This window comes from Platichthys flesus, chromosome 2 (assembly GCF_949316205.1).
Source record: "Platichthys flesus chromosome 2, fPlaFle2.1, whole genome shotgun sequence".
NCBI lineage: Eukaryota > Metazoa > Chordata > Actinopteri > Pleuronectiformes > Pleuronectidae > Platichthys > Platichthys flesus.
In genome coordinates, this window is record NC_084946.1 from 24,846,406 (window position 1) to 24,869,775 (window position 23,370).

Sequence of the window (23,370 nt, forward strand, 5' to 3'; positions counted from 1 at the left end):
TCCCCAGCTCCATATGCACGAGCACGGACTGTAGTGTTCAGTCTTGTTTGTTTTCCCATTTAACGAGCCAGGGCTGTGTGTGAGTGCAACATAATTTTCCTAAGAGGACAGATATTTGCAGAATTTGAAAAAATGAGTCCCATTTTACTCGTGTGACTCTTCGGTATGAGCTGGTTTTAAGCATTTAGTAAATTTGCATCTGCGTTTATCCTTATGCTGCACATATGCCCACATTAAGGCTACTGGCCTCATGATTAATCTCACAGCCAGGAAGGAAACAGTAATGCCTACAGATAAGACAAATGTGCACTTTGTGCATTTTTACTGAACATTGCTCTTTTCCTCTGATCTAAATATACGAGTTACAGTCTCGGGCAGAAGCACCGTAATTTGTAAGTAAACAGGGAGAATTAAATTATGGTGACCTGCTGCAGGTCTGTGGAGAGGACAGTACTTTATATGATGATTTGACAAGTCATCACATCTCCAGTGTATCTGTTTCACGTGTCGTAGTGTTCTCTTTAAGTGCTGGAGGATTTTTACTGGAGACGGATGATCGTTTTACCAAATGAGTGTGGTCGTTCTGAATGATGCATTATTGAAAAAGCTATTCTCCAACAGCTGAAAGGACAGTTCCTCAGGTCCAGCCAGTTCAGGTTGATTTATATCTGCATGTTATCCTAATTCAATCATGGAAAGTGAAGACTATGATGCTCAGTTTATTAAAAATGAGACTGTGGTATTTCCCTTCATCACTACACCTCCTTCCTTTATTGTGATCGACCTCGGTGTGGTGGGGTGAGTTCAGATTCACTCTCTTCCATCTATGATGTGAAAAAGAGCAGAAACCGTACAGTTGCTTTATTCCACCTCATGATTCAACAGCTGACTCATCTCAGAAGTACAGTGGCAACACACATAACTGCAAGGACAGCAGCTTCACACCAGGGCGCCTTTGTCTGGTTACACACACACACACACACTGGTCTCTTAGTCACTAAATAACTCATCCAGTGTATTGTAAGTGAGATTGAACGATACACAACAAGAGAAAAAATACTGCTGAGGTGTTTCTGCTCTTTCCAGGATTACACAGTCTTGAATAAAATGTCAAGTGGTCCTTGACGTCTAAACCGCAAATACACACCACACAAGCAGGACAACAAACTTACTGACACCATTACCTCACTGCAGATATTCCCTTTGGCTACAGACTAGGGTTGAATTAAGGTCTAATCTTTATCTCTTCTTTTCTTGTTTGTAAATGATATCCTCGGTGAAGCGGTAATTATGAGACTAGTATTAATAAATCTCATTTTCTGGAGATAAAGCCCGAGAGCACGATCAGATTCACATGCAACTCAAATGAAATTCAGAGAGCACGTACTGTACCATCGCCAAGGCCCAGCAGTGTCCTTATGAAAGCACATTTAAATTCACCACATCCAGACTTTTATTTGGATCTGCACCAAATTACACACACACACTCATAAATACCAGTCCCCTAAATATGCATGATTTTTTCACCAAGATCCATGAAGTGTTATCGGAGAAGTCTACAAAATGTGAAATACAAAAGTTATATATTTCTACGGCCTCTTCCTTGAGTCGGTCAGGCCATTTATTGCGTAGTCTTTCTTACACACAAAAAAACAAACATATCCTTATATCCTTTGCTGGTGGAGGTGTAATAAGGTGGAGGAGGCATCATATTGTCCCATTTCTGTTCTGGAATCCTTCTCTGGGGTTTGACGAACACACGTGGAGCAGTTGAAGCTGAAGCTAATAAAAAACCTTCATGATAAAACAGTTTACATGTTATTTTTAGAAGTGTTCTCTAATAAACCGTCATGATTAAGGCCTCAAGATAACTGCTGTAGTTCCAGGACTCAGTAAATACAACATACTCTCCCCCCCCCCGTTCGCTGAATGGGAACTTGACCAAAAAGTTCATTATGTTTATGGAGAATTGCACCATTTACTGACATCATAGAACAAACAGGAATACACATGTTGCCCCCCCCCCCCCCCCACCCCCACACCTCCAACTGTGTGTTTTATGTTTTGACAACATCGTCTGTCACAGTTGGTGATCTCATGCTCGGCATAAATCAAAAGGTGTTATCACGCAGCCATGGGAGTCGAAATCCAGACACAAAACAACGTCTACCTCCCAAGGATTGTGTTGTTTTTTTCTCCCTCTCTATTTTCGTCATGCACAAAGAAACACAGTGTGTCTCTAAAACTCCATTTTATTACTTAGCTTTGATTCAAAGACACATTAAAAAAAAAGGCAGATAAGAAACAAAACAAAAAAGTGTAAAAACAGATTAAAAGTGTCACAAAATCTCCCAGAATAACTACTGGTACACACCTAAGCATGGCTTCTGTTCAATGTGAGAATGGCGTTCAGTCCTCCATACTATACACATATGCACTCACACTTATAAAATGGGACAAGAGGGTATCCTGCAGTTTATCGATTAATTCTACCTGCAGGAGCGAAAACCCTAGTGAACGTCCCCTAAGTATTTTCTCTTCACACTACTATGGGGCCTCCTGCAGCTCCAGATGTCTTTAGGTCCATATTCCCTTCATTGTGCCCCAGAGACGTCGAGGTCACCCTCACATTCTGTGAAGTCCGGGTTCATGTCCTCCCTTTGAATGTGTTCATGCAGGTATAACTCCCAGAAAACCTGTGGATTTCTTCCAGTGCAACTTGTGGCATGAAGCTATAAAAGAAAGACATGAAGAAGGCATTAATTATGGTGAGGAATGCAAGATTAAAATAAAACAAAAGAAAAGTTAATGTGAGTTGTTTACCTTTTAAGAAGGACGAGAGCGTGCATGGTCCAGGGCATGTAGAGGAAGGCCTTGTCAGCTCTGACCGCTTCCACAGTCCTCTGGGCAACCACCTCTGGTTTGAGAGGAGGAAAGAGCTGAGGGAACCTACAGCAGAAAGGAGTTAGGTCGGATTTAATAAAAAATGCATTTTCCAGGGGATTCCACTTCTCATGACGAGCCTTCCGGTTGGAGATTTCCACTTGGAATAACGGTGTAAACAAACCCGTCGTAGCATCGTGTGCTTCTTATGGCGGCATTGAAAACAAATGATTCCCTCAATTAGCACTTTATGAGCAGTGCCATGCTAATTGAGGGTAGCTGTCCTCTTGTCTTAGTTCTGCATGGTGCATCTTGGCTGTGAGGAGCCGTTAGAAGATGGGAAATGTAAGCCACAACTGGACGCACGTGGTCAACCACTAGACTTGAATCAAACAATGATTGATTGGTGCTGAGGGGCCAGAAACACCACAACATTTCACCACCGGCAGCCTGGACTGTTGACACAAGGCCGGTTGGCTCCATGGAGTCATGCTAAGCACACCAGATTCTCTGGCTTATGCGTTGCTGAGCAGAAATCAACGCCAGACTACATTTTTCCAAGTCTTTCACTTTCCTAGTTCCATCAAGTCTGCTCTCACTGCAGCTCTACATTTACACTTGGTTGACATAAGGGGAATCGGACGTGGGCTTCTGCAGTGTCACCGCCCACCTTCCTCAAGGTTGTAACGTGTTCCAAGAAGCTTATCTGCTCACCACTGTTGTAAATGGTGGTTATCTGAGTAACTGGAGCCTTTCGACAGCTTGAACCAGTCTGGCCATTCTCCCCGGACCCCTCTCATTAACATTAAGGCTTAATTTACTGTAGTCACTGAAATCTCCCCCCGCCCCCCACCCTTTTGCTTTGTTAGATATGAACATTAACTGAAACCTCCTGAACTGCTGCCACAAATCTGATTGGACAGTTGCGTAAATAAGCAGATTTGCAAGTGCTCCAGGAAAACTGCGTTCCGGGTGTTTCAAAGGCGATTACATAACAATGTGAAAGGCATCGTGTGCTTATCCAGTTGTACGAGAAAACTCTGACATAGATGCCTAACGCCGGAGTCCAGCAGCTTGAGAAAAGTCCAAAAGTCAAAGTTAAGTCTTCATTAAGAACCCAAAACGGCCACTAGGGGGCAGACAGATCGGCCATCTGGTGAACTACTATCTTCGACTTGTTTTAAACTCACCTAAGAGAGAGTTGAGCAAGAATATTTTGAGTTTTGTTACAACTAAACTACAAGGGAAGGAATCTACAAAGTGCTGGTAGGTTGGACAAGGCTTTCTAATGTCCTTCGGAGGTTCCCTGGTCAGTAGGGTTGATCCTGACGGGACTATTAGAGTACAACTTATGGTAATTTAAATTGTTATTCAGTCAGAAGCTAAGTGATGGACTTAATAACCTGAGGACCAACATAACGACCCCTACAATCATGCATGGAGCATGTCTACAAAATATCCAGGTCGTAGACGAGGATACACCTTCACTTCCCACTTCCTACTAGGTTGGTTCTCACCTGACTCTCATTCCTTGGAACATCTCTGTGTTGGTGTGGAAGGGAAGCACCGTGGTGCAGCCAACACCGGGGCAGTCCAGCAGGCCCAGCGTCAGGCTCTCCATGAAGGCCAGCGACGAGGCCTTGGAGGTGCAGTAATCGATGGCCCCAGGAATGGGGGACTGGGACAGAATGGAGTTTATGCAGACCACATGGCCGTGCTGCAGCTCCAGCATTCGAGGCAGGAAGGCCTTTGTAGTCTGAGACACGAGGGAAGACAAATCAGAGGAGAACGAAGGAGTGAATAAAGACAAAATGAAAGGAGGACTGGTTATAGAAGGTGAAATGGTTCCAGCAGCGTAAAAAGACGAGCAGACACGATAAACAGGCCCACAATGGAACCACAGGTTAAATTTCCATTTCCATTTAGTTGATAATTGCATTTTTGTCTGCTTATAGAAGAGTCTTCTGATCTCCATTCAAAATAAAAAATGCCATTAAACCCTTCTCAAGTTTCACCGGCTGAGAAGCAATTTGGAAATACCCCACTTAACCTGCCATAACAACGCCAGCAGCCGGGATTGGCGTGTCTGCCGCTGCCTACCGTGTATCCCTGTCGGGCTATAATCAAAATATGAACACGATAAGGCTCATTTGTTTGGAATTCCCCCACATCTGCATGTGAGCTGCGAGGCCTCACTGCTACAAACTGCTCTCAGGGTAAAAGTCTCACCCAGAACTGTCCCAAGGTGTTGATGTGCTGGGACTTCAGGAGGGCGTCGTCGTCGCTGTCCATCAGACTCTTGCCGTGGACCACAGCTGCGTTGTTCACTAACATCGTAACATCTCCCACCTGAGATTAGAAAGCACGTCAGTTAGAAGAGAACGGGGGGGGGGGGGGGGGCGAGCACTGGCAAATCGTATTATGCGTTTTTCTGTCTGCTTTTCACGAGATGATGCAGTTGTTCTGCACCAGAGCTGTCAGGAATATTCCCCGCTCCTATACAGATATTTCAGATGAAGTGTAATCTATACACCAGATGGGAGACAGAGTGGCTCGGAGCCAATACATTACGGAGGAGACAGCGAGGCATCCAGGGGAAATATTTTACGATGTGTTGCTCTGTGTGTGCGTGGAAGACATTTTTAGTATATGTTCAAGTAGAAGAAAAATCCTTATAAATATGAAACTGCACGGTGTACCTTTTCTCGGACCACCTTGGCCTGCTTGTAAACCTCCTCCCGGTTGGCCACGTCACACACGAAGTAATGGCACTCGGTTCCTGAGAGAGAAATCTCTTCACTCGTTTCTTTGAGGCACTTTTCCGTCCGGCCCCACAAGATCACCTGGTAAGAGAAAGACATTCGCAAAGGTCAGAGAGAAATATGGAGAATCCACTGTGAATCAGAGGGAGCTGCTGCTTAGAAATGGAACCAAAAAAAAAAAGTCCATCAGTCATCAACAAAACATTACATGTGTTTTTGTGCAAATTCTGATTCTGGCAAGGAGACGTGAAGATCTGCGCTCAGCACTGCTCTTTTCATTCAGAGAACAGAGAGGCCATTTTCACTCCAACAAATAGTTTTCGAGCAAGATTAAAGGCTCGGGGTGGGGGGGTGGGGGGGCGCTGCTGTGTGAATGAATTGTCTCTTCATCCACCCGGAGACTAAATGAAGGCTGGTCATTTGAGCAGGGAACACAGGGGTTTGGACGGGGGGGTGTGGGGGGTAGTGATTGGGCAATTAGATCTGTCAGTCTCTGGGGTCAGAGAAAGGTAATGAAATCAGGGGATGAGCCCTCCTCGTCTCTCAAACACAAATTCTCAAAGAGATTACACGGCCTGTTGGGCAGAGGAGCCCCGTCACTTCTGGTCAGGGAGTCTGAAAACATAGCGTGTGTGAAGTGCTGAGAACGCCAGTGTGGGATTTGGCCGCTCGCCCGTGACCAAGGTTAATATTTGAGCAAAAAGTCTTCTGGAAAGTGATCTTGTGTATCTGAGAGACAGCGAGCGAGTCTGACGTGTGTGCACATACACACACGTACACACACGTGCACACACACACACATGTCTGTCTGTTAGCCCACGAATCATCAGAGTCATTCCCATTGTGTTATACCAGTGTTATATATCAATCTACTCAATGGGCAGCATGGATTTTAAATGATTTATTAATCATGATGAGAAAGATGAGGTGAAAATAAAGTACATGTGCATGTAGAATACTGTGCTGCACATCCTCTGCCTTTATGGATGATAAACTTCAATCCGTAGTAGAACTTTTACTCAACAACACTTTCAGCGAGCCTGCAGGACTTTGTGCATGTGCCACTCTTAAGGGATCCATTGCATCAAATGATTTCTAACAATCTTTCAAAAACGTAACCTGCTGTATTGAGCACTGAAACTGTTATTTGGTGTTAAATTATTGTCTTTGTGTTTGGTTTCATTTATGCATTTCTGTTCTTTGGATTTGTTTTGTGTATATGTTAAACAGTTAACAGTTAATATGTTAAATTTTCACTTCTAATGAGCAAAAATAAAGTCGTTCCAGTATCGTTCGAGTGTCGTTGCCGTTTTAAAAGTAATGATTTAGCACCGATATCGGAAAAAAACTAAACAATGCCCAACCCTACTCTGCACACAAACATAAACAAACTAGCAAACACAATGTAATTGCTAAAACCCTTAAAGAAACGTCCGGATTGATGCATTGCAGCACATTTGAAGCCAGTTTTCTTGAGCCTATAACAATCCAATGGTAACAATGACAGAAGTGAACCACAGATAGAGGCCTGACACTGTTAAGCTCCAGGGACGTCACCGATTACAGGCCGGGATGTGTCTTTTACTTCTCTATCAGATCCGGAACAGAACTTCCTCTGTAGACGGCCCTTGTTTGACATGCTGGTGATTTTTTGTTTGCTTCATTTGCAAGCCCATTTAAGTAATCAGCGAAGGCAGACAGGTCTTGATAAAATAACTGAAAGCTTCTAATAGGATTTGAAGCCTTACAAACAAAGCTGACAGCTCTCATTAAAAGGCGGCACTCAAACTGTGCTCGCTCCCATTACCAATATATTTAATTCATTAGGTTTATCACCCGTCACAACACACAGGACCCTCAGAGCAAACAAGCACTGGCCAAATTGCTACGTGGATGGAAACGGTAAGAAAACAGGGCTTTAATTGACCTTGCACAAGCCCCCTTCACTATCAGTGATATATCTGTGGTGGTTCTAACTATAGGGATCCGTGACAAGACTCGACCGTCAACACGTGCTGTGAGTAAAAGATCCCCAATCGACAAAGGCACGTTGCAGAGCTTGAAACATGGCCGAGAGAGAGAGAGAGGACGAGTGCAGATGCCGCTCGATACCGAGATGTGCTGCGCGTCTCCGTGACCCCGGGAGCTGCAGCTGAATTACAGTGATACGCTGATACTCTATCTCTGGAGGTCTGGATGTATGAGTGGGTAGGAGCCCTCCTTTTCACACCCATTGTACGGGCCAGCGGAGAGGCAGCACACAGAGGGGGCAGCAGGAGTTCAGGAGGCAGTCGCCTGCCGCTGTCTAATTACTGCAGAGACAGCAAGGTCAGTTGCAGGGCAATACCCAGCTGGGAGTGGTGTGCTTCCCGCCTCCAGCACAACACACACACACACACACACACAACACACAACCTCTCACGCATGCACACACAAACCTGTTGTCAGTGTCTGGTTCGTCTAAAGTGATCTCTTTACGCAATGTTAACAGCCACATAAAAACCGGGGCTTTATGCAAACTTGCTGTTGTTTGCACTGTGTCCCCAGCTCTCCAATCCCTTCTTTTAAATCAAATCAAAGCCCCAGTAAGTCTTCCTAACACCGTGAAAACACCAAAGCCCAAGCAGAGGTTGAAAAAGGAAATTCCGGCTGCCAATCACAAAGCGGCTCGAACCCGCGGGGCGAGCACAAGTTCACGGAGGTTATTCATAATTGCCGTCCCATTTCCTTTTAGCATCTCTTCGGGCAGGGAGTAATTGTCGTACACGTTACCACAGGTGTTGTTTTCAAAGCCTTCACACCTTGATAATGCCCGACAATGGGGCGCTGAAAAGCACGGTGACATCCTTTGTTGTGCAGCTGCAGAGTAAAGCTTTTAAAAACCCACCGGTTTCTCCTTGCTCCTCGCTCCCCGAGGAGACGGCATTGAAAGACAGGGCCAGGCAGTTAGTGTTTCATTGAGCTTTTAGCAATGTTTTCAAGCTGCTAAAATTGCGCCTTAAGAGAGAGAGAGCATCCAAGCTGTGGAGTGCATGTCCCCCCCGAACAGATAATTACCACATTCAGCCTTTCAGCCGTTCAGCTTGGCGGCTCAGTGGATTCCTAGAGGGGGAAATTGCTAACATTTTCTTCCATGTGTAATGATGACTCCCATCTGAGGGTGATCAAAAAATACGGCGGCTCGGTATTAACATGTTCCCGCTAAAGGGGAAACCATGGGCTAATCAGGCACTGGGCTATGTAATGCTCACCCACCGGATCGGTAAGAGTAACTGTGGCTGGAAATGATGATGGGAACGGAGGTGAGGCTGATCTGCAGGGATGGGGAGCATCTCAGGCCTCCTGGCTCCTTGTTAGGGGGTGAAGGGTGACTGGGGGGGGGGGGGACATATTACTTTTAAACTTCTGCAAAGAATATGGATTTGGAATTAAAGAATTTTGCAAGCCTGGCCTGGATTGATTACTCCAGTTTCTGGATCCCCCGACGTTTAAAATCCACAGATCAGGATTCTAAACCTGATTCGACTGAATATTTAAAAACATGAACTTGTGGTGACGTCAGTTTCACAGAGTAAATCTGACTACTCATCATATTTCTGACCTCATCAGCTTGTGCCGAGATAAGATCTTCTACCTTTGTAATACACTCACTCGAGATAATGTAAGCCATCTCCTCCATAACACTTTTGTGTTGGGTTCACTTTGTTTTGCGTAAACTCCAGCATCTGAAAAAGGATTATGCAACATTTTGTTGTGTTGTTGTTAAGTTGCCAGATTTAACAGACCAGCGCAAAGACTCTAAGTATGGCAATAAACTATCAGAGAAGTTATTATGAGAATGAGCTTTGAAGCAGTTTCAGTGCAGCTGAACACACACACACACACACACACAAAACACACGCACATACACAATCAAAGGGGTGATCATGTGCTGGTTATACACGTTTTATAGATGTCAGTCACAACAGACTCATTCCAGACCTCAGCAGAATAAATGTGAGCCAATCGTGCGTAAACACATTCGTCAGCCGTAAGAAATATCCAGACCTGTCCTCTAGTTGACCTGCGCTGTTGTGCAATACTTAAACACACACACACACACACACACACACACACACACACACACACACACACAATAAATCGGAGGGCTGCGTCTCCACTCTCACTAAACACAAACCAGTTTCATGTCCTGATCAGAGCATTTCATTTTAAAAACACACATGGAACAAGCTAAGGAGTGGGGGGTCAGGTGGGCTTCCCAGGTTACCTGAGGCTGCAGGAGGTAGGAGGCGCCCCCCCCCCCCCCCCCCCCCAACTATACAGCTGATTGTGACACAAACTGAACCGTGCCGTTCCAAAACAACCGCAACGATTCCCTGTGGAGAGGAGTTGGCGCAACAAGTGGTCTGAAGTGAGGTGAACTTACCTTTCTGGCTCCCTGCTTGGCGAACTCTTTGGCCAGATGACGTCCGATGCCGCGTCCTCCCCCGGTGATCAATACCACCTCCTTGCCCAGGTCCTTCTTTCTGCTCGGCAACAGCGAGGACAAACTCGCCTTCACCAAATAGTACAACATCTGAACCGGGAAGAGAAGCATGCGACACGCGCTCTTCAGCTCCATGTCGGAGTCTGTGACGTTTACGCTGCAACTTTTACGCGCAGTCTAGCCTGGACACAGATACGCGCGCACTTCACCAACACCGACCCGAGAGCTGCTGCAAGTTTGTCCGCATGCAAGCAATAAAAAAAAAAGAAAGATCATCTGCAGCCCGGGGAAGTGTTGCAGGAGTAATCCACTGGAGAGGAGGTCGGAGCGCGGACCCGTGGCACCAGCGCGAGGAGCTCGGACATGTCCCGGTCGACAGGCGTCAGGATCTGGGAACGTGTGAGTGATCGGTCATCACGCCTGGCTGTCAACTACTGGTGGAGACGTGAAGCACAAGTCCAGACGACGCTCCGTGCGCTGCGCTCTGGCGTCGTGTTGCCGTCCTGCCTTATATCACCGCCTCTGCTCTGCCCCTGGCTGCGGCGCCTCCACCACTGAGAGGACCCGGGTGAACCTAAAGGGGAGGTTTGCGCGGCCATTAATCCTGATTGACGTGATAAGTGGGGATGAATGCTTTGCTCCAGTGCTCACTCGCACTCCCCCCCTCCCACCCCCCTATTTGTCCACAGCGGTGGTTCCCAATCGGTGGCCCTGGGTCCCCCACAGCCGTCGCCCTACTGTGCCCCAGGTGGGGTGCCGCAATGCATAATTTCATCAACTGGAATTGAACCTGTGTGCTCTGCATAGAGGGTAACACTGGGGTCCCAATCACCCCTCACAGTTATAAGTCAAATAAAAACAAAAGTATTCTGATATAAGAGCATCAGATGCTGGTGTTTGACAACTCGTCCTCAGTCCAGCCCCTTAATTAATGAAGTAAACCAAACAAGTAAACAAACAAACAATCACAGCTAATTACTGAGCAAACACAACTGAGAAAGACAAATGAAATCAAAACACCCAAATGATTATCTATAGACACATGGATAGATAGAGAGATAGATAGTCAGATAGATAGATAGATAGAGAGAGAGAGGTAGAGAGAGAGAGAGAGCGAGAGAGAGACATCTTTAACACCTTAATTAGTGGTTTTAAGTGGGTTAACCATTTAAGAAGCTGATTGACTCCTTCTCCATTGCCAGTAGAGGAGTTTGCCTTTCTGTTTTTTCCCCCCAGTGAGTCCAGTTAGATGTCCCACACATGTCAGAGGCTCTTGTCTCTTGCATGATATGAAGGAAAATCGCTTCTGCATGTTGTTCCCAAGATTTAGGAGGTACAAAAACGTGCATGGCTATTTGCTGTATTATTTATGTGCGTCATAACGCCGAGCAGAAAATGTGAAGCGGAGAGACCGCCAAAACAAACAAGGAGGAGAAATTAGCACATTCACCTGGGTGTAATGTTTTCATAGCTGCGGACCGGCGCCAGACCTGAAAACATTGTCCACTACATGTTGGTGGTTTGATGCCAGCTCCTCCTGCCAGTGTGTCCTTGGGCAAGATACCGAGCCCTGAACTGTTCTTGACTCCTGTGCCGACAGTGTGTGAATGTGAGTGTGAACGGGTGAATTTACTCTGAGTGGTTGATAAAACTGGGAAATCACTTTATAACCACAGTCCATTTATCATAGATAGATAGTCTTCTTTTCAAAATAAAAGATACTGGGAAAAAGTTTAAAGTCTTGACCTTTCCGAAGAGAATCGTGACTCAGTCCTCATATTGACAAGCACAGCTGCTGATGTGCCCTTGAGCCCCTCTGCTCTCTTGTCTCTCCATACTAAATGTTCTGCCATTGAAAAGCCTGAATGAAAATTTGCAGCCGCATGATTCACAAGTCACAAAATAAACATACAGTAAACTCCACCTACAGGTTTAGCCTGGTAGAGTTTTCTAATCCTGCTCATTGAATAAGTTCTTGCTGATTTGTTGATGTGTGCCATCGCCTGTTTGAACCCGATTCCTTGTGGTGACAGTGTTTCTGCGGCAGGGCCACATCTCTCTGTGCGGGTTTGGGAACTAGGTCACAGGAGCTTGTCAGGGTGACACGCTGAAAACTGCATGAATGCCTCCCAAACGTGTCCTGTGTGAATTCATGGGCCTCAGACAAGATTCCAGTCTGTGATTTTTGGCCCTGGCGCTGTGATTTCTACTCGCTATCGCTGAATGCTGAGCTTTTTTTCCGGCGACTGGGGGAAGAGTTTAAAGAGCAGCCTCACAATGGTGGCTTTGTGCTGCAGCTCGGCTACTGAGGGTCGGTGGAGAGGCTCTCGGAGACTGCTAACAACTCCAGGACAACATGACTCCAAACGCTGTCTTCACGTTGGGACATTTCTGTGATTTACAAATTGTAAATCCAAAGTCAAGTTGGACTGGGAACTCTTAAACCTGTGCATTTCCAGCTGAAGTAAAATAATAAAGAAATAAATTGTTAAATATGCAAAATAAACTGACAAAAGATTGAATATATGATTAGCAGGGAGCTGCAAATGGATTCAGGTTGCAATGCAAAATGCAAAAAAATGTAAATAAGTACATTTGAGAAGGCAGTGTTTATTTATGCTCATGCTATCACTGCCATCTACAGATCGGCAATGAAAGTTCAGATGAGGCTGTCCTTGGTCAGCCTTCACTAAAATATCACTACATTTGCTTTTCATTAGACTCATAAGGACAGGAGTGAGACTCTGATCCTCGTGCAGCTGTAAGCAGGAGACATGTCCTCAATAAAACCACAACATCCCTCAAATGTTTGTAAGAACCATTGCTCGGGCAACAAATGAGTAATTAAAAAGCCATTCCATTAACATAAAATGTGTTGTGCAATATTTAGTTTGCTTTCTTAGGGAAACATGTAATTAATTTGATTACATGTCCATAAAATATGTACCCGGATATAATTAATCCGGGATGAACCTGGCAACAAGCAGCCAAACATGTCATTAAGTGAAACCAAGGTCAGAATGCGTTGCATGCAGATGTGGGAGGGGTAGAGCGGCTGAGAGCAGGTAGATAAAACATTTGCCCGTAATGATTCACCTTGAGCAGAGACGAGCGGCAGCACCATGGACATCGGCTCTGCAATTTTGATAATTGGCTTCGCTGCTCTATTCGCAGCCTTCCTCCTTCTGGTAATTGGACTTGTGTTCTCGGAGCTGACGAATTCAGACATTCCTCGTGGGGTTGCAAATAGGTGGAAGCTGCACGCGGTTCATGGCTTGTTTGTTGGCACAGCAATTGTGGTGAGTAACTACAGCATCTGCGGAATCATAAGTGCTTATTATTTTATGTTTTCTGCAAGTTTCGGGATCTGTAACAAGTCAGTTTTTTTCTTTAACTTCCTCCTGAGTGTAATAGAAAAGAGACTCTGCCAGGCCAATATTTTAAAAACTCAAGTGGAATGTGTTTGGCTCTTGTCAGCCGTCCTTTCTTTGTCCTTCAGCATCTGATAAAGCTCAGATCAGAGAATTCTTAGATAAGAAATCAAGCCGAACAAAGGTTTGAGAAAAGCAAGGTCAGGTGTTCTACGTCTTTGATGCTGTCATGGTAAATATAGTTTCTCAGAGGGAATAACTTTTTCTTTGACTTTAACAGACTTTTCTTTTTTCTTTTTTGAAGTAATTGATGTAATTCTGGTGATTCCTCTCAGGGCCGGATCCTGCATCGTCTGGGCATTTGCAATCAGGTCGGTTACATCCGATGGTTCATGGCCTGGTTTCTGACCCGCTTGAAACCGGTTCCTGTGGGTCTGCGAGTGAAGGACCTGAAGTTTTCTGAGGTGCCGGTGCGAGTCTACGAACCCACCGCTGTGTGCGACGGCTTGAGAAGAGGCCTTGTGTATTTCCATGGAGGAGGATGGGTCCTGGGCAGTATAGGTAAACAATGTACACATCACTTCAAGTCAAATCAAATAAATACGCACAGTGGGAAGTTATTTGTTGTCTTGTACTTCCATTAAATACAAATACAAATCCATTTGGATCCTATATTGGTTCAAGAAATGGAATGGAACCGGTATGTTGTCCACAATTTGCATATAATATGAACCATGTGTCATCTTCTTCACCTCGTTGCACTTGAACAAACATCAGTGTGACGAGAACTTCCTCTTCTCTGATGGTTTAACTAACATGCTCTGTGACTTCGGAATTTGTTCCACATCCACTCACATGGAGGAATCTGCCTATACTGCAGACAGCCACCAGGGGGCGATTTAGAAGATTGGCTTCACTTTTGTGGTCAACAGTCATGTTGTCCATCTTTAAATACAGACTCAACCTATAATGTTTGTTAGTGGGAGAGTGGCAAACGTCCTATCAATTACTTCTATGTCTTGAACATGTGAATAAATTGACAATAAAGTTACTATTACTATTACTATAATACTAGTTTTTTCCAATTAATAAACTTTATTTGACTGTATTGTGCCCAAATGGTGCCCTAGTTTGAAAACTTTATATTAAATTTCTTTGGGCAATTTGATCGTTAACAGTTACATTCACATTCTTTACAATATATTTGAATGTTAAGTGTGAACCTGCACAGTCACCTGACCAGAAATATAACATTTTCATATGAAAATGTTTAATAGAAATCTTTCAATAAATGCTTAAATAAATTACAGGATTTATTTAAAGTACATTCCTTCCAATCCGTGAATATAAATTAAAATTATCAAATCATACAAAATTCTTCAATATGCTTCCTGAATAGAGAAAAGAGGATTAGCGTCAGCAGAGAGAAGAATAGAACATGTTCAGTCTGAGGTATTTCTGCTACAATAAGACGATCCAACCCAGCTCGTAATAAACTGTGACGTGCTTCTGCTCCTGAACAGATTCTGTTGATGGCGTCTGTCGGCACATCGCCATGAAGTCCAACACCACAGTCGTCTCTGTTGGGTACGTGGACATTTCCAAACTACAAAGAATCCCTGTTATTTCTCCACTTAATCCCCTGAATTCATCATATTGTCCCCCCGCTGTCTTCACTCTCACCCCCTTAGGTTCCGATTAGCCCCTGAGCACAGGTACCCTGCCCAGCTGGACGACTGCGAGGCGGCAACGTGTCACTTCCTGTCTGTTTCCGAGGCCGAGTTCGGCGTTGACTCTCACAGAGTGGCAGTCGGGGGGGACAGCACTGGGGCTAACCTGGCAGCCGCCCTGTGCCAAAGGCTGGCGAGGAGAGAGGACGGACATCTGCCGTCCCCCTGCGCCCAGGTCCTCATCTACCCGGCCCTGCAGATGGCAGATTTCAACCTGCCCTCTTACCAGCAAAATCACGCCGTGCCCATATTGTTTCGTGCCCGGATGGCTTTCTACTTCCTGCAGTACCTCAGCGGAGACATGTCCGTGTGCCAAGATGTGCTGGAGGGCATCCACGTCCCCACTGAGGTGAGGCCGCGCTACAAGGAGTGGCTCTCCCCGTCTAACCTTCCCCCGGAGTGCCTCGCCCGGGGCTTCAGGGAGAAGCCGACCCCGGAATATGACGGGCAGGTGTATCACGCCATCAAAGCCGGTCTGGAGCCCGAGGTCTCACCTCTACTGGCAGACGACGCCGACATTGAGAACTCCCCGCCCACCTTCATTCTCACCTGTGAGTTTGATGTCCTGAGGGACGATGGGATTCTTTACAGGAAGCGGCTGCTGGACCTGAAAAGAGACGTGACCTGGCAGCACCTGACCGATGCTTCCCACGGCGTGATTAACTCTTTCAACCAGGGCTGGCTCGGCTTCCCCCCCGCTCTGCTGGCTGTGGACGGTGTCGTTAGCTTCGTGAAAACACTGTGAAGTTCATAAATAGGATCGTGATTGTACTTTATCTACTTTCTCTTTTGTTTTACACTTTAATAAACAAAACTTGCCTCCAGTCACAGACTGTTCTTCGTTATCAAAACTACACCGCTCACAGAAGACCCCACCCCCCCCACCCCCAGCTCCCCTACCATCCCCCTTCCACAAAAACCAATAAACAAAACCCTTTTTTATTCTAAGAGTGAAAAGTTGCCCGAGGACACAAAGTCTGGAGACGATTCCTGGCACAGTTTTAACAATATACAGAGAACTCTGCTAAAAGCTAAATGTCATGCCCCGGCCTTAAGGAGTGTATTTTTCTTTTGAACACAGATGTGAGCCGTCTCCTATTTGCTTTCAGGATCCTCCGCTCGCCTGCAGTGTTTGCTGTGTCCAAGGCAACAGAGCTCCTCTAGTTCTCCTCGGCTGCCTCCTCCATTAAGGCGGTCAGGTGAATGCACCTACATGTTTTCTGTTTGACCAGCTAACCGTGTTATAACCGGGCTGCAGATGTAACCTGGTTTTGGGGCCGTGTTTGACACCAGTTAAACTATGAAGCAGAGAGAGAGGCTGGGGGAGAAATGGTCCCAGACTGGATGGAGAATAGAGCAGAAGTATGGAAACAAGGTGCTGGTAGGAAACTGGGCTGAAGAGAGACTCCAGGTAGGACATTTGTACCTTAGTTTGTAGTTTATTCTCAGGCTGTGGCTATATGTATGAATAGCAGCTTGTTTGAGTTGACCCAAGTGTTGTACAATATGAAGAGACACGCTGCGAAACACAAAGAAAAGAATAAAATAACATAAAAAATTAAATGATGTGGAGAAAAACATCTTCAGGACGAGTCTTAAGTTTATACTTTATAATCCAAGCTGTGGGGCGGCTACAGCCTCGACCAAAGAAAACCAGCAGCAACATGATCAGAGGGATCAGTTAGTGGAAAGGGGGCAGAAAAGCTCAGCTATGTTTTCAGGGTGAGATGGATAATAATGATAGATACTCTACACACACACACACACACTATACATCTAACACAAAGACACACGTGTTGATTTGCATGTAGAGTGTGAGTGGGATTGGATCACACGAGGTCATAAGAGACGCTTTCAGGACGTATTTTTAATGGGCACTTGTAAATGGGATCTCTCAGGATGGATGTTAGCACCTGGTTGTGTACGGGGGCCCGTTGTCTGCCAAATGTTTTGTAGCAACTCAGTATACAGCCAGATCTATAGCAAGGTGATTAGGAAGCCTCGGTTCAGTCGCATCAGCACAGCCTCTTAGTGGCAGCGGGGCTGAGCCGGAGACTAATTGCACCAGCGGCAGGTTTCGGCCATGGGCTGCCGGTTCAGGATCAGGCGGGAGAAATGACCTGAGAAATACTGTACAACAGCGCGGATCGATAGTGAAGTGTGAGCTTTGCTGATCCTGGCGCTGGGCTCATTGCTCAAGTCCCTGCTCCCCCCCCCCCCCATCTTCTCTTTACGATGTCTGTTTATTCTGTTCGACACAGTTCACTCGGGAGCCAGAGTCGGCCGAGAGCACCAATCGGGCGGACTACCGACCCCACTGGGACTTCAGGCCAGACGTGTCCCAGAGAGGATGTGCCCTGCTGAGAGCTGAGGTCAGCCTTTAACTGCTCATTCATGGCATTAACACCAATTGAATGCCTGTCACAAGCCTGCAAGTCAGGGCTTTCTCCGGCAGATTGTGGCCACTTCTGCATAATATCGAGCGCCGAGATAAAGGCCTGTGATAAAACGGTATGAAAGCGAGATTCTGCTCGGACTCAGCGGTCGTGAAAAATGTGTGAACTCATCAGTCCTGGTGGGCACTTGAATTAGGGCAATTTGCCGCTGTCACATGGCGAGGCCCCTTGAAGATTATTGGAAAAGAAAAGGCTGTGTCCTCTCTATCTTAATCAGCAAAGGCCATGCACATTGTCTTCCAGGGGCTTCCATACAAGCAGCTGTTTGGCCATCGCCGTCCTGCATCCTCTCGTTACTCGGTCACACAGTATGAAGACAGCTACGGCAGAGAGCACACCCACACTTTGCCCTCGCTGCAGCCCTGGAGTCCGGGAGGCTCGGAGAGGAAGCCGGAGAGGTCAGATCAGCCGATTCCTGGTAAGACGACAGGTTAAAGAGCCATACGCGTCCAATGGTTTCAAATTATACACCAGGTGGAAGCATCTAGTCACTATTCAGCAAGTTTAATTATGTATGGATAAGCAGTTGGGCTCATGAACAATTAAATGTGTGTGGCCCCGGATGCCTCTTATTGTTGAAAATCACTCACCAGTGTAATTAATGGCCGCACTAACCTGGCTGTCTCCCTTCTCCATGTTCCCTTCCAGACCTCCCCACCGGCTCTGGCTTGCCGTGGTCCGCGAGGCGGCGCCAGGATAAGCAGCCGTCGCCCCCCCCATCGATGACTGTGTACAGGTCAGCCTACCAGAGTCACCCACTTAGCGCCTTCTGCCAGAGCCGCTTCGCCAGGGCCTCCCGTGCGCTCTCCAGCCACCTCCACCCGACCAATCACAACAACAAGGACCTGGATCTGAGGCGTAGCTCGCTGCTGCAGGTCCCCGATCCTCGTTTGAGTCGGCAATATACAGAGATGGATGTTTGAACTACCTCACATGCTGCTGGTTCACTAAGAAGCCCTGCTCAAAGGGGCACTCGTCAGATGCGTAAAAACTTTTAATAATAGAGTGGACCATTTGGAAAATTAAGGTATTAAAAAATTTAACATAATTCTCGTTGCTACTGTAGACTCACTGTGTTTTGTGTGGTGAGTACGTTTACTGTTTGCACACACAAGTGTGTGTCTTTGTGCAGAAGGGAGTGGGCTGTGAATAAGTATGTTCACCCTTCCAGAGGATAATTACATGCAAATTCTTTCTCTCTCCGCACACTTAATATTTGAAACCCACGAAGGCCTGTCGAGCATTCCCTGGACACTCGGTGGAGAAAACAGAAAAGAACAGAAAGACGGATTAAAAAAAGGGATAAAACAAGTGTTGATGCCGGAGCTGACCCGAGCATCGAGGCACAGCAGAAGCCCTGAAGCTTCCCAGGCAGCGTCTGAGGGGACGTGTCCATCTCCCGTTCCATTAGGTGTTTAATTACAGGGAATCAAAGTGTTTAATTAGGAAGAATCAAAGACGCTTATGTTTGATGGTCAACCATCTGCGTCCGCCTCCCTGTGTTCCTGCCCGCCTTCTGCCTTCCAGTGCAGCTGAAGCCCCCCCACCTCACCCACTGTCAGAGTCACTCCACTGTGCTGCTGAGGCCTGCACCGTCACATGACACCGCTGGGTTCGACAAGGCATCGGTGTGTTTCCCTCCCGGGCCACATGATGGCGCTACAGCAGCACGTCACTCTCTCAAACCTGTCAGGGTGTCTCGAGGTTGCAAGTGTAACACAAACGACGAAGGAGTCAGTATTTTTTCATTGTTAATGTAATTGCTCAACACTTCAAGAATACAAAATATACATTTGGCTTTAATATTCTTTGTATTATTATGCAGTGAACAGCAAATTTAATATATTTCCCCAAATCAAAGGCATTTAGTTTCATACAGTGAACAAAGAATAGGCTCAGTAAAGATGAAAACAAATACACTTCAAGGACAGTGATGAAAAGTCTTTTAAAACTCTTGTAGAAAACCACGTATTTATATTGTGTGGCACACCATTTACATGCTGTCATGTTTAAAGAGCAACTGTAGATAATTGCATTGGATCCAGGCCACTGTGTAAGTTATATTTGTGCCCTACATGCTGCACAGTGATAGATTAGGACTACAATGCCCAATCTCTGTAATGTGTTAGAGTTGAATGAACTCATTTACTGTGAGACGCACTTGTGAATTATCTCTCTGCAGAGGAGAGAGAGAGAGAGAGAGAGAGAGAGAGAGAGAGAGAGAGAGAGGGAGAGAGAGAGAGGTTAAGCATCTGGACTGATATAAAACTAACGTAATGGAAGAAAAGAGTGGCAAATTAAAGAAGCAAACTATTTACATGGCAGCACAGCCTGCGTAAATTTAAACAAATAGCATTTTGACTCCCCTAATGTGTGTAATACTTTACACGTACTGTAAAGAGGCCAACACATAAGAAACACACATATTAATTTGTGCAATGCCCAATGCAAATAGACGACAATCTGAGAAGCAAAACCTTTGTAAACACCTGAAGGAAATGAGAACTGTGGTCACGATAATATTTGAAGTCAACCCCCCCCCGCACCCCCTCAGTCAACAAGAAAGTTGATGTAAAGCCACTGCAGGGATACTCCATCACCACCTAATCTTATCATCAACGGAAAACTGAATTCTTGCTACACACTAGTCTGCCGAGGCTTCTTATCAGGGAGCGAGAGGACAAAGGGGAACAGTATGCCCTTGGCTGCAGAGAGGACACTCAAATCCTCATCTGTGAAACCAGGAGAGATCTCATCAGCCTCGAACTTCATGGTGAACTGGCGGCTGACACAATAAATCAAGTCATCCATCGTGACGCACTGAAAGACGGGGCAGTGCAGGATCCGTCTCGAGCAGCACTCGTACCACAGTCGAGCCACTGTGTGGTAGCGGTACACACTGAGGCCCAGCAGGGGGTTAACATCAAACCGATACAGAAATCTGCCCACGGCCACCATTTCTGCGGTTCTGTCTCTGCTGCCAACCGACACACTCGGCCTCCAGGTGTTTGTTTTGGGGCTGTAGCGCAGCAGCATATATCTCAGAGTCCCCCCAGAAACAAAAAGCTCTCCGCCGCTCACGGTGACGTGATGTGCCACAGCAAATGTTTCATTAGGCAGTGGAGCCACGAACGTCCATCTGTCCGATCGCGGGTCATAGCGCTCCACTGAGGACAGGCACTCCCCTCCTATGGCGTAGATGTAGCCCTCCAGAGCTGCCAGTTTGCAACGCGGTCTGGCCTCATTCATGGGACTGATCTCCTTCCAAATGGATGTCAGAGGATTGTAGCAAAACACTCGCTTTGAGGGCGTCATTTCTCTGTCTGCACCTTGGCAGCCCACCGCCACAAATAAGTAGTTATCCATCGTGCACATGGCGCAGGCATTAGAGACGACCTCCTGTGGGATCAGGCAGAGGGTTTGCCAGGAGTCCTTGTTGTCATCGTAATAGTAGAGTGCACTGGACGTATTTCTCTGCTCTGTCTCCGCTCTCTGCTCCCTTGTGTCCCTCGTCCAGTCTTGAGGGTCCATATCTGCCACCATGATGAATCTCCTCCCCCTTTTTCTTTGCTTCTGGATTTGTTCCCGCTCACCAGCCATTAGTCGCCCGTAAATGTTGGGGTCTCTGAGCACCTGGAGGTAGTTGTCTGACATGACCCCCAGGGCTGCTTGCTGCACAGACGTCTGGCCATGATGTTTGGCCAGGTACAGCGTCTCCAAACTATTTCCCAGATCAAGTTTGGTCATCAGGCTTTCCAAATATGTGCCACCGAGGGTTTTTGCTGGAAGGTGTACAAGTGGAGCCCCTGCTACAGTCTCCAGATCAGCCTCCTTAATCACACAAGTGCCTCTGCTGTCTGGAGAGGAACTTTTCATAGCGGGAACAGAGATGGGCTCCTTGCTCGTTGAGGCCAGAGAATGAATCAGTGGAGTTGAAGCAGTTGAAGTTACAAAGGGGACGGAGAGCTCACTCTGCTCTGCTGCAGACAGATAGCTCTCACTGCGTGGGAGTGGAGGCCTTGCGGGGTGCCGTAGCTGACGGCCTCCTGGTGAGGAGAGATCCTCAGCAGGGCTTTGTGGGAAAACCAGATCACGCATAACGATGGGGCTCAGAGAGGAAGGAGATTCTGTCGGACTGCTCCCACGGCTTCTAAACTCCACTGGCTGCGGCTCAGAGCTCCTCTCATACTGACCCGGCACAGTGTTTGAGTCAGTAACAGAGTGAGAGGAAGACTCCACGTAGTAATCATATATCTTTCCACGCACAACCCGCTCTCCTGTTCCTTCCAGCATCACGTTAGTATCTTCCACTTTGATCTTGGCCTTGGAGAGGAAGCTGGAATAGGCCCCCGTGCGCCCCAAGTCCTGCCTCAACTCCCTGCCCACACCCACACTGCCCTGCAGCTTCTGCAGAAAGCACGGGGAACGGCGCCCCGTTGCACTGGCCATCCCACTCTCTGTCGGATCAGGAATGTTCAAAGCAGATCCAAATGAAATATTACTGGTGGCAACCGTTGTTGGCTTGTGATGAGCGATAGTCTCGTGGTCATTATACGACGTACAAGATGCATCTCCCGTCGTTTCCTGGTGTGTACAGCTCTCTGTTGCCGTTTCCTCTGGGCTGTGAGATGTCAGGTGATCAGTGGCCGAGTCTGTGGGCGAGGGCCGGGGCTGCTCGTCCCCGTCCTCGGTGTCAGGTCGTGGCGAGCTTCGACATCGCAGCGTTGTCTTGCAGTTTTGGCAGGTTTCTTTTTGTTTCCTCTTGCTGTCTTTGGAGTAGAGCTGAATCTTCTGAACATCCCTGGAGCTGTAGAAGCTGTAGGCCCAGGAAACAAGCAGAACGGCAGCCACGGAGAAACCCAGCTTCAACAGCAGCTGCATGTCGATCTGGACTCCCAGAAGCTCTGCGATGGGCATGGCTGTAGCAGGGAGGATGGTGGCAATCGGTTGACTGATCCTTTTCAGAGTTGTTGCCGATGCATCTCATCCCAACGGAGCACGCTGTGTGGTTCTCATTGTAAGAGCTGCTGTGATCTGATGACTCCTCCTGTGTAAGGTGATACCTGCAGGGCTACTATTTGCATCCCTTGCTCTGAAGGGGCGGGTCGCTTGTCACGCACCGCCTGCTCAAAAACACTACCCTGACACAGAATATGGAAATACCCAAAAGATCAATATTTGGTTATGAAAATTTGCTGACTCATGCCAGCTTTTCCCACAACCATCCGACAACACCTTCTAAGAACTCTGCGATTATAGGACCTCTCTTTTGCTCGGTGTAAACAAGACAGATTCCGGGGGGGGGGGTTATACAATTTGCCGGGAAAATGTCCGTAAAATTGTTGTGGCAGAACCTGCTCCTTTAACTCGCCAAAACGCACGGCCGGAGGTGCAGGAGGAAAAACATTGGTTTGAACAAGGGGTGGAGCCGGATGATAGGCGACATTTATCAAATACTCAATAAACAGGATACATCTGTTTGCACAACCATGGCTCGGATCAAAGGTCCTTCTCTGTGCCAGTGAAGACGCCTGAATTGCTCTCACTTAAGAGGAGCTGAGGATGGCTCCCGGACAACTAAATGGCCCTTGGTATTATAAAGACATATACACACACACACACACACACACACACACACAGAGAGCACTGTAAATAATACAGAACAGTCTGAAGGATGCCAGA

The 23,370-nt window shown here is 46.7% G+C and overlaps 4 protein-coding genes across 4 annotated transcripts; 2 read left to right on the forward strand and 2 right to left on the reverse strand.

Annotated features, from left to right (window-relative positions):
- Positions 1 to 1,435: 1,435 nt before the first annotated feature.
- On the reverse strand, positions 1,436 to 10,748 carry dhrs3b (dehydrogenase/reductase (SDR family) member 3b). The gene is made up of 6 exons (XM_062407616.1): positions 10,072 to 10,748; positions 5,583 to 5,726; positions 5,113 to 5,232; positions 4,401 to 4,639; positions 2,824 to 2,949; positions 1,436 to 2,732 (listed from the first exon to the last, which is right to left on the reverse strand). The coding sequence occupies exons 1-6, from the start codon at positions 10,264 to 10,266 to the stop codon at positions 2,648 to 2,650; spliced, it is 909 nt and encodes a 302-aa protein (XP_062263600.1). The 5' UTR covers positions 10,267 to 10,748; the 3' UTR covers positions 1,436 to 2,647.
- Positions 10,749 to 13,223: 2,475 nt separating this feature from the next.
- aadacl4 (arylacetamide deacetylase-like 4) lies at positions 13,224 to 16,046 on the forward strand. Its single transcript, XM_062407629.1, has 4 exons — positions 13,224 to 13,430; positions 13,838 to 14,063; positions 15,026 to 15,089; positions 15,194 to 16,046. The coding sequence occupies exons 1-4, from the start codon at positions 13,254 to 13,256 to the stop codon at positions 15,975 to 15,977; spliced, it is 1,251 nt and encodes a 416-aa protein (XP_062263613.1). The 5' UTR covers positions 13,224 to 13,253; the 3' UTR covers positions 15,978 to 16,046.
- Positions 16,047 to 16,418: 372 nt separating this feature from the next.
- cfap107 (cilia and flagella associated protein 107) lies at positions 16,419 to 18,691 on the forward strand. Its single transcript, XM_062412141.1, has 4 exons — positions 16,419 to 16,643; positions 17,494 to 17,604; positions 17,932 to 18,106; positions 18,337 to 18,691. The coding sequence occupies exons 1-4, from the start codon at positions 16,533 to 16,535 to the stop codon at positions 18,609 to 18,611; spliced, it is 672 nt and encodes a 223-aa protein (XP_062268125.1). The 5' UTR covers positions 16,419 to 16,532; the 3' UTR covers positions 18,612 to 18,691.
- A 768-nt stretch (positions 18,692 to 19,459) lies between these two features.
- On the reverse strand, positions 19,460 to 22,688 carry klhdc7a (kelch domain containing 7A). The gene has a single exon (XM_062407641.1). The coding sequence runs from the start codon at positions 22,603 to 22,605 to the stop codon at positions 20,326 to 20,328; it is 2,280 nt and encodes a 759-aa protein (XP_062263625.1). The 5' UTR covers positions 22,606 to 22,688; the 3' UTR covers positions 19,460 to 20,325.
- Positions 22,689 to 23,370: the final 682 nt, after the last annotated feature.

Excerpts from the sequence above, each read along its gene's own strand:
- dhrs3b (XM_062407616.1), bottom strand. The coding sequence starts at position 10,266 with ATGGAGCTGAAGAGCGCGTGTCGCATGCTTCTCTTCCCGGTTCAGATG. Across the intron at positions 5,727-10,071 it reads CCAAGCAGGGAGCCAGAAAG|GTGATCTTGTGGGGCCGGAC; the intron begins GTAAGTTCACCT and ends TTCTCTTACCAG. Across the intron at positions 2,950-4,400 it reads TTCCAAGGAATGAGAGTCAG|GTTCCCTCAGCTCTTTCCTC; the intron begins GTGAGAACCAAC and ends TTTCTGCTGTAG.
- aadacl4 (XM_062407629.1), top strand. The coding sequence starts at position 13,254 with ATGGACATCGGCTCTGCAATTTTGATAATTGGCTTCGCTGCTCTATTC. Across the intron at positions 14,064-15,025 it reads ATGGGTCCTGGGCAGTATAG|ATTCTGTTGATGGCGTCTGT; the intron begins GTAAACAATGTA and ends GCTCCTGAACAG. Across the intron at positions 15,090-15,193 it reads ACCACAGTCGTCTCTGTTGG|GTTCCGATTAGCCCCTGAGC; the intron begins GTACGTGGACAT and ends TCACCCCCTTAG.
- cfap107 (XM_062412141.1), top strand. The coding sequence starts at position 16,533 with ATGAAGCAGAGAGAGAGGCTGGGGGAGAAATGGTCCCAGACTGGATGG. Across the intron at positions 16,644-17,493 it reads GGGCTGAAGAGAGACTCCAG|TTCACTCGGGAGCCAGAGTC; the intron begins GTAGGACATTTG and ends TGTTCGACACAG. Across the intron at positions 18,107-18,336 it reads GTCAGATCAGCCGATTCCTG|ACCTCCCCACCGGCTCTGGC; the intron begins GTAAGACGACAG and ends GTTCCCTTCCAG.
- klhdc7a (XM_062407641.1), bottom strand. The coding sequence starts at position 22,605 with ATGCCCATCGCAGAGCTTCTGGGAGTCCAGATCGACATGCAGCTGCTG.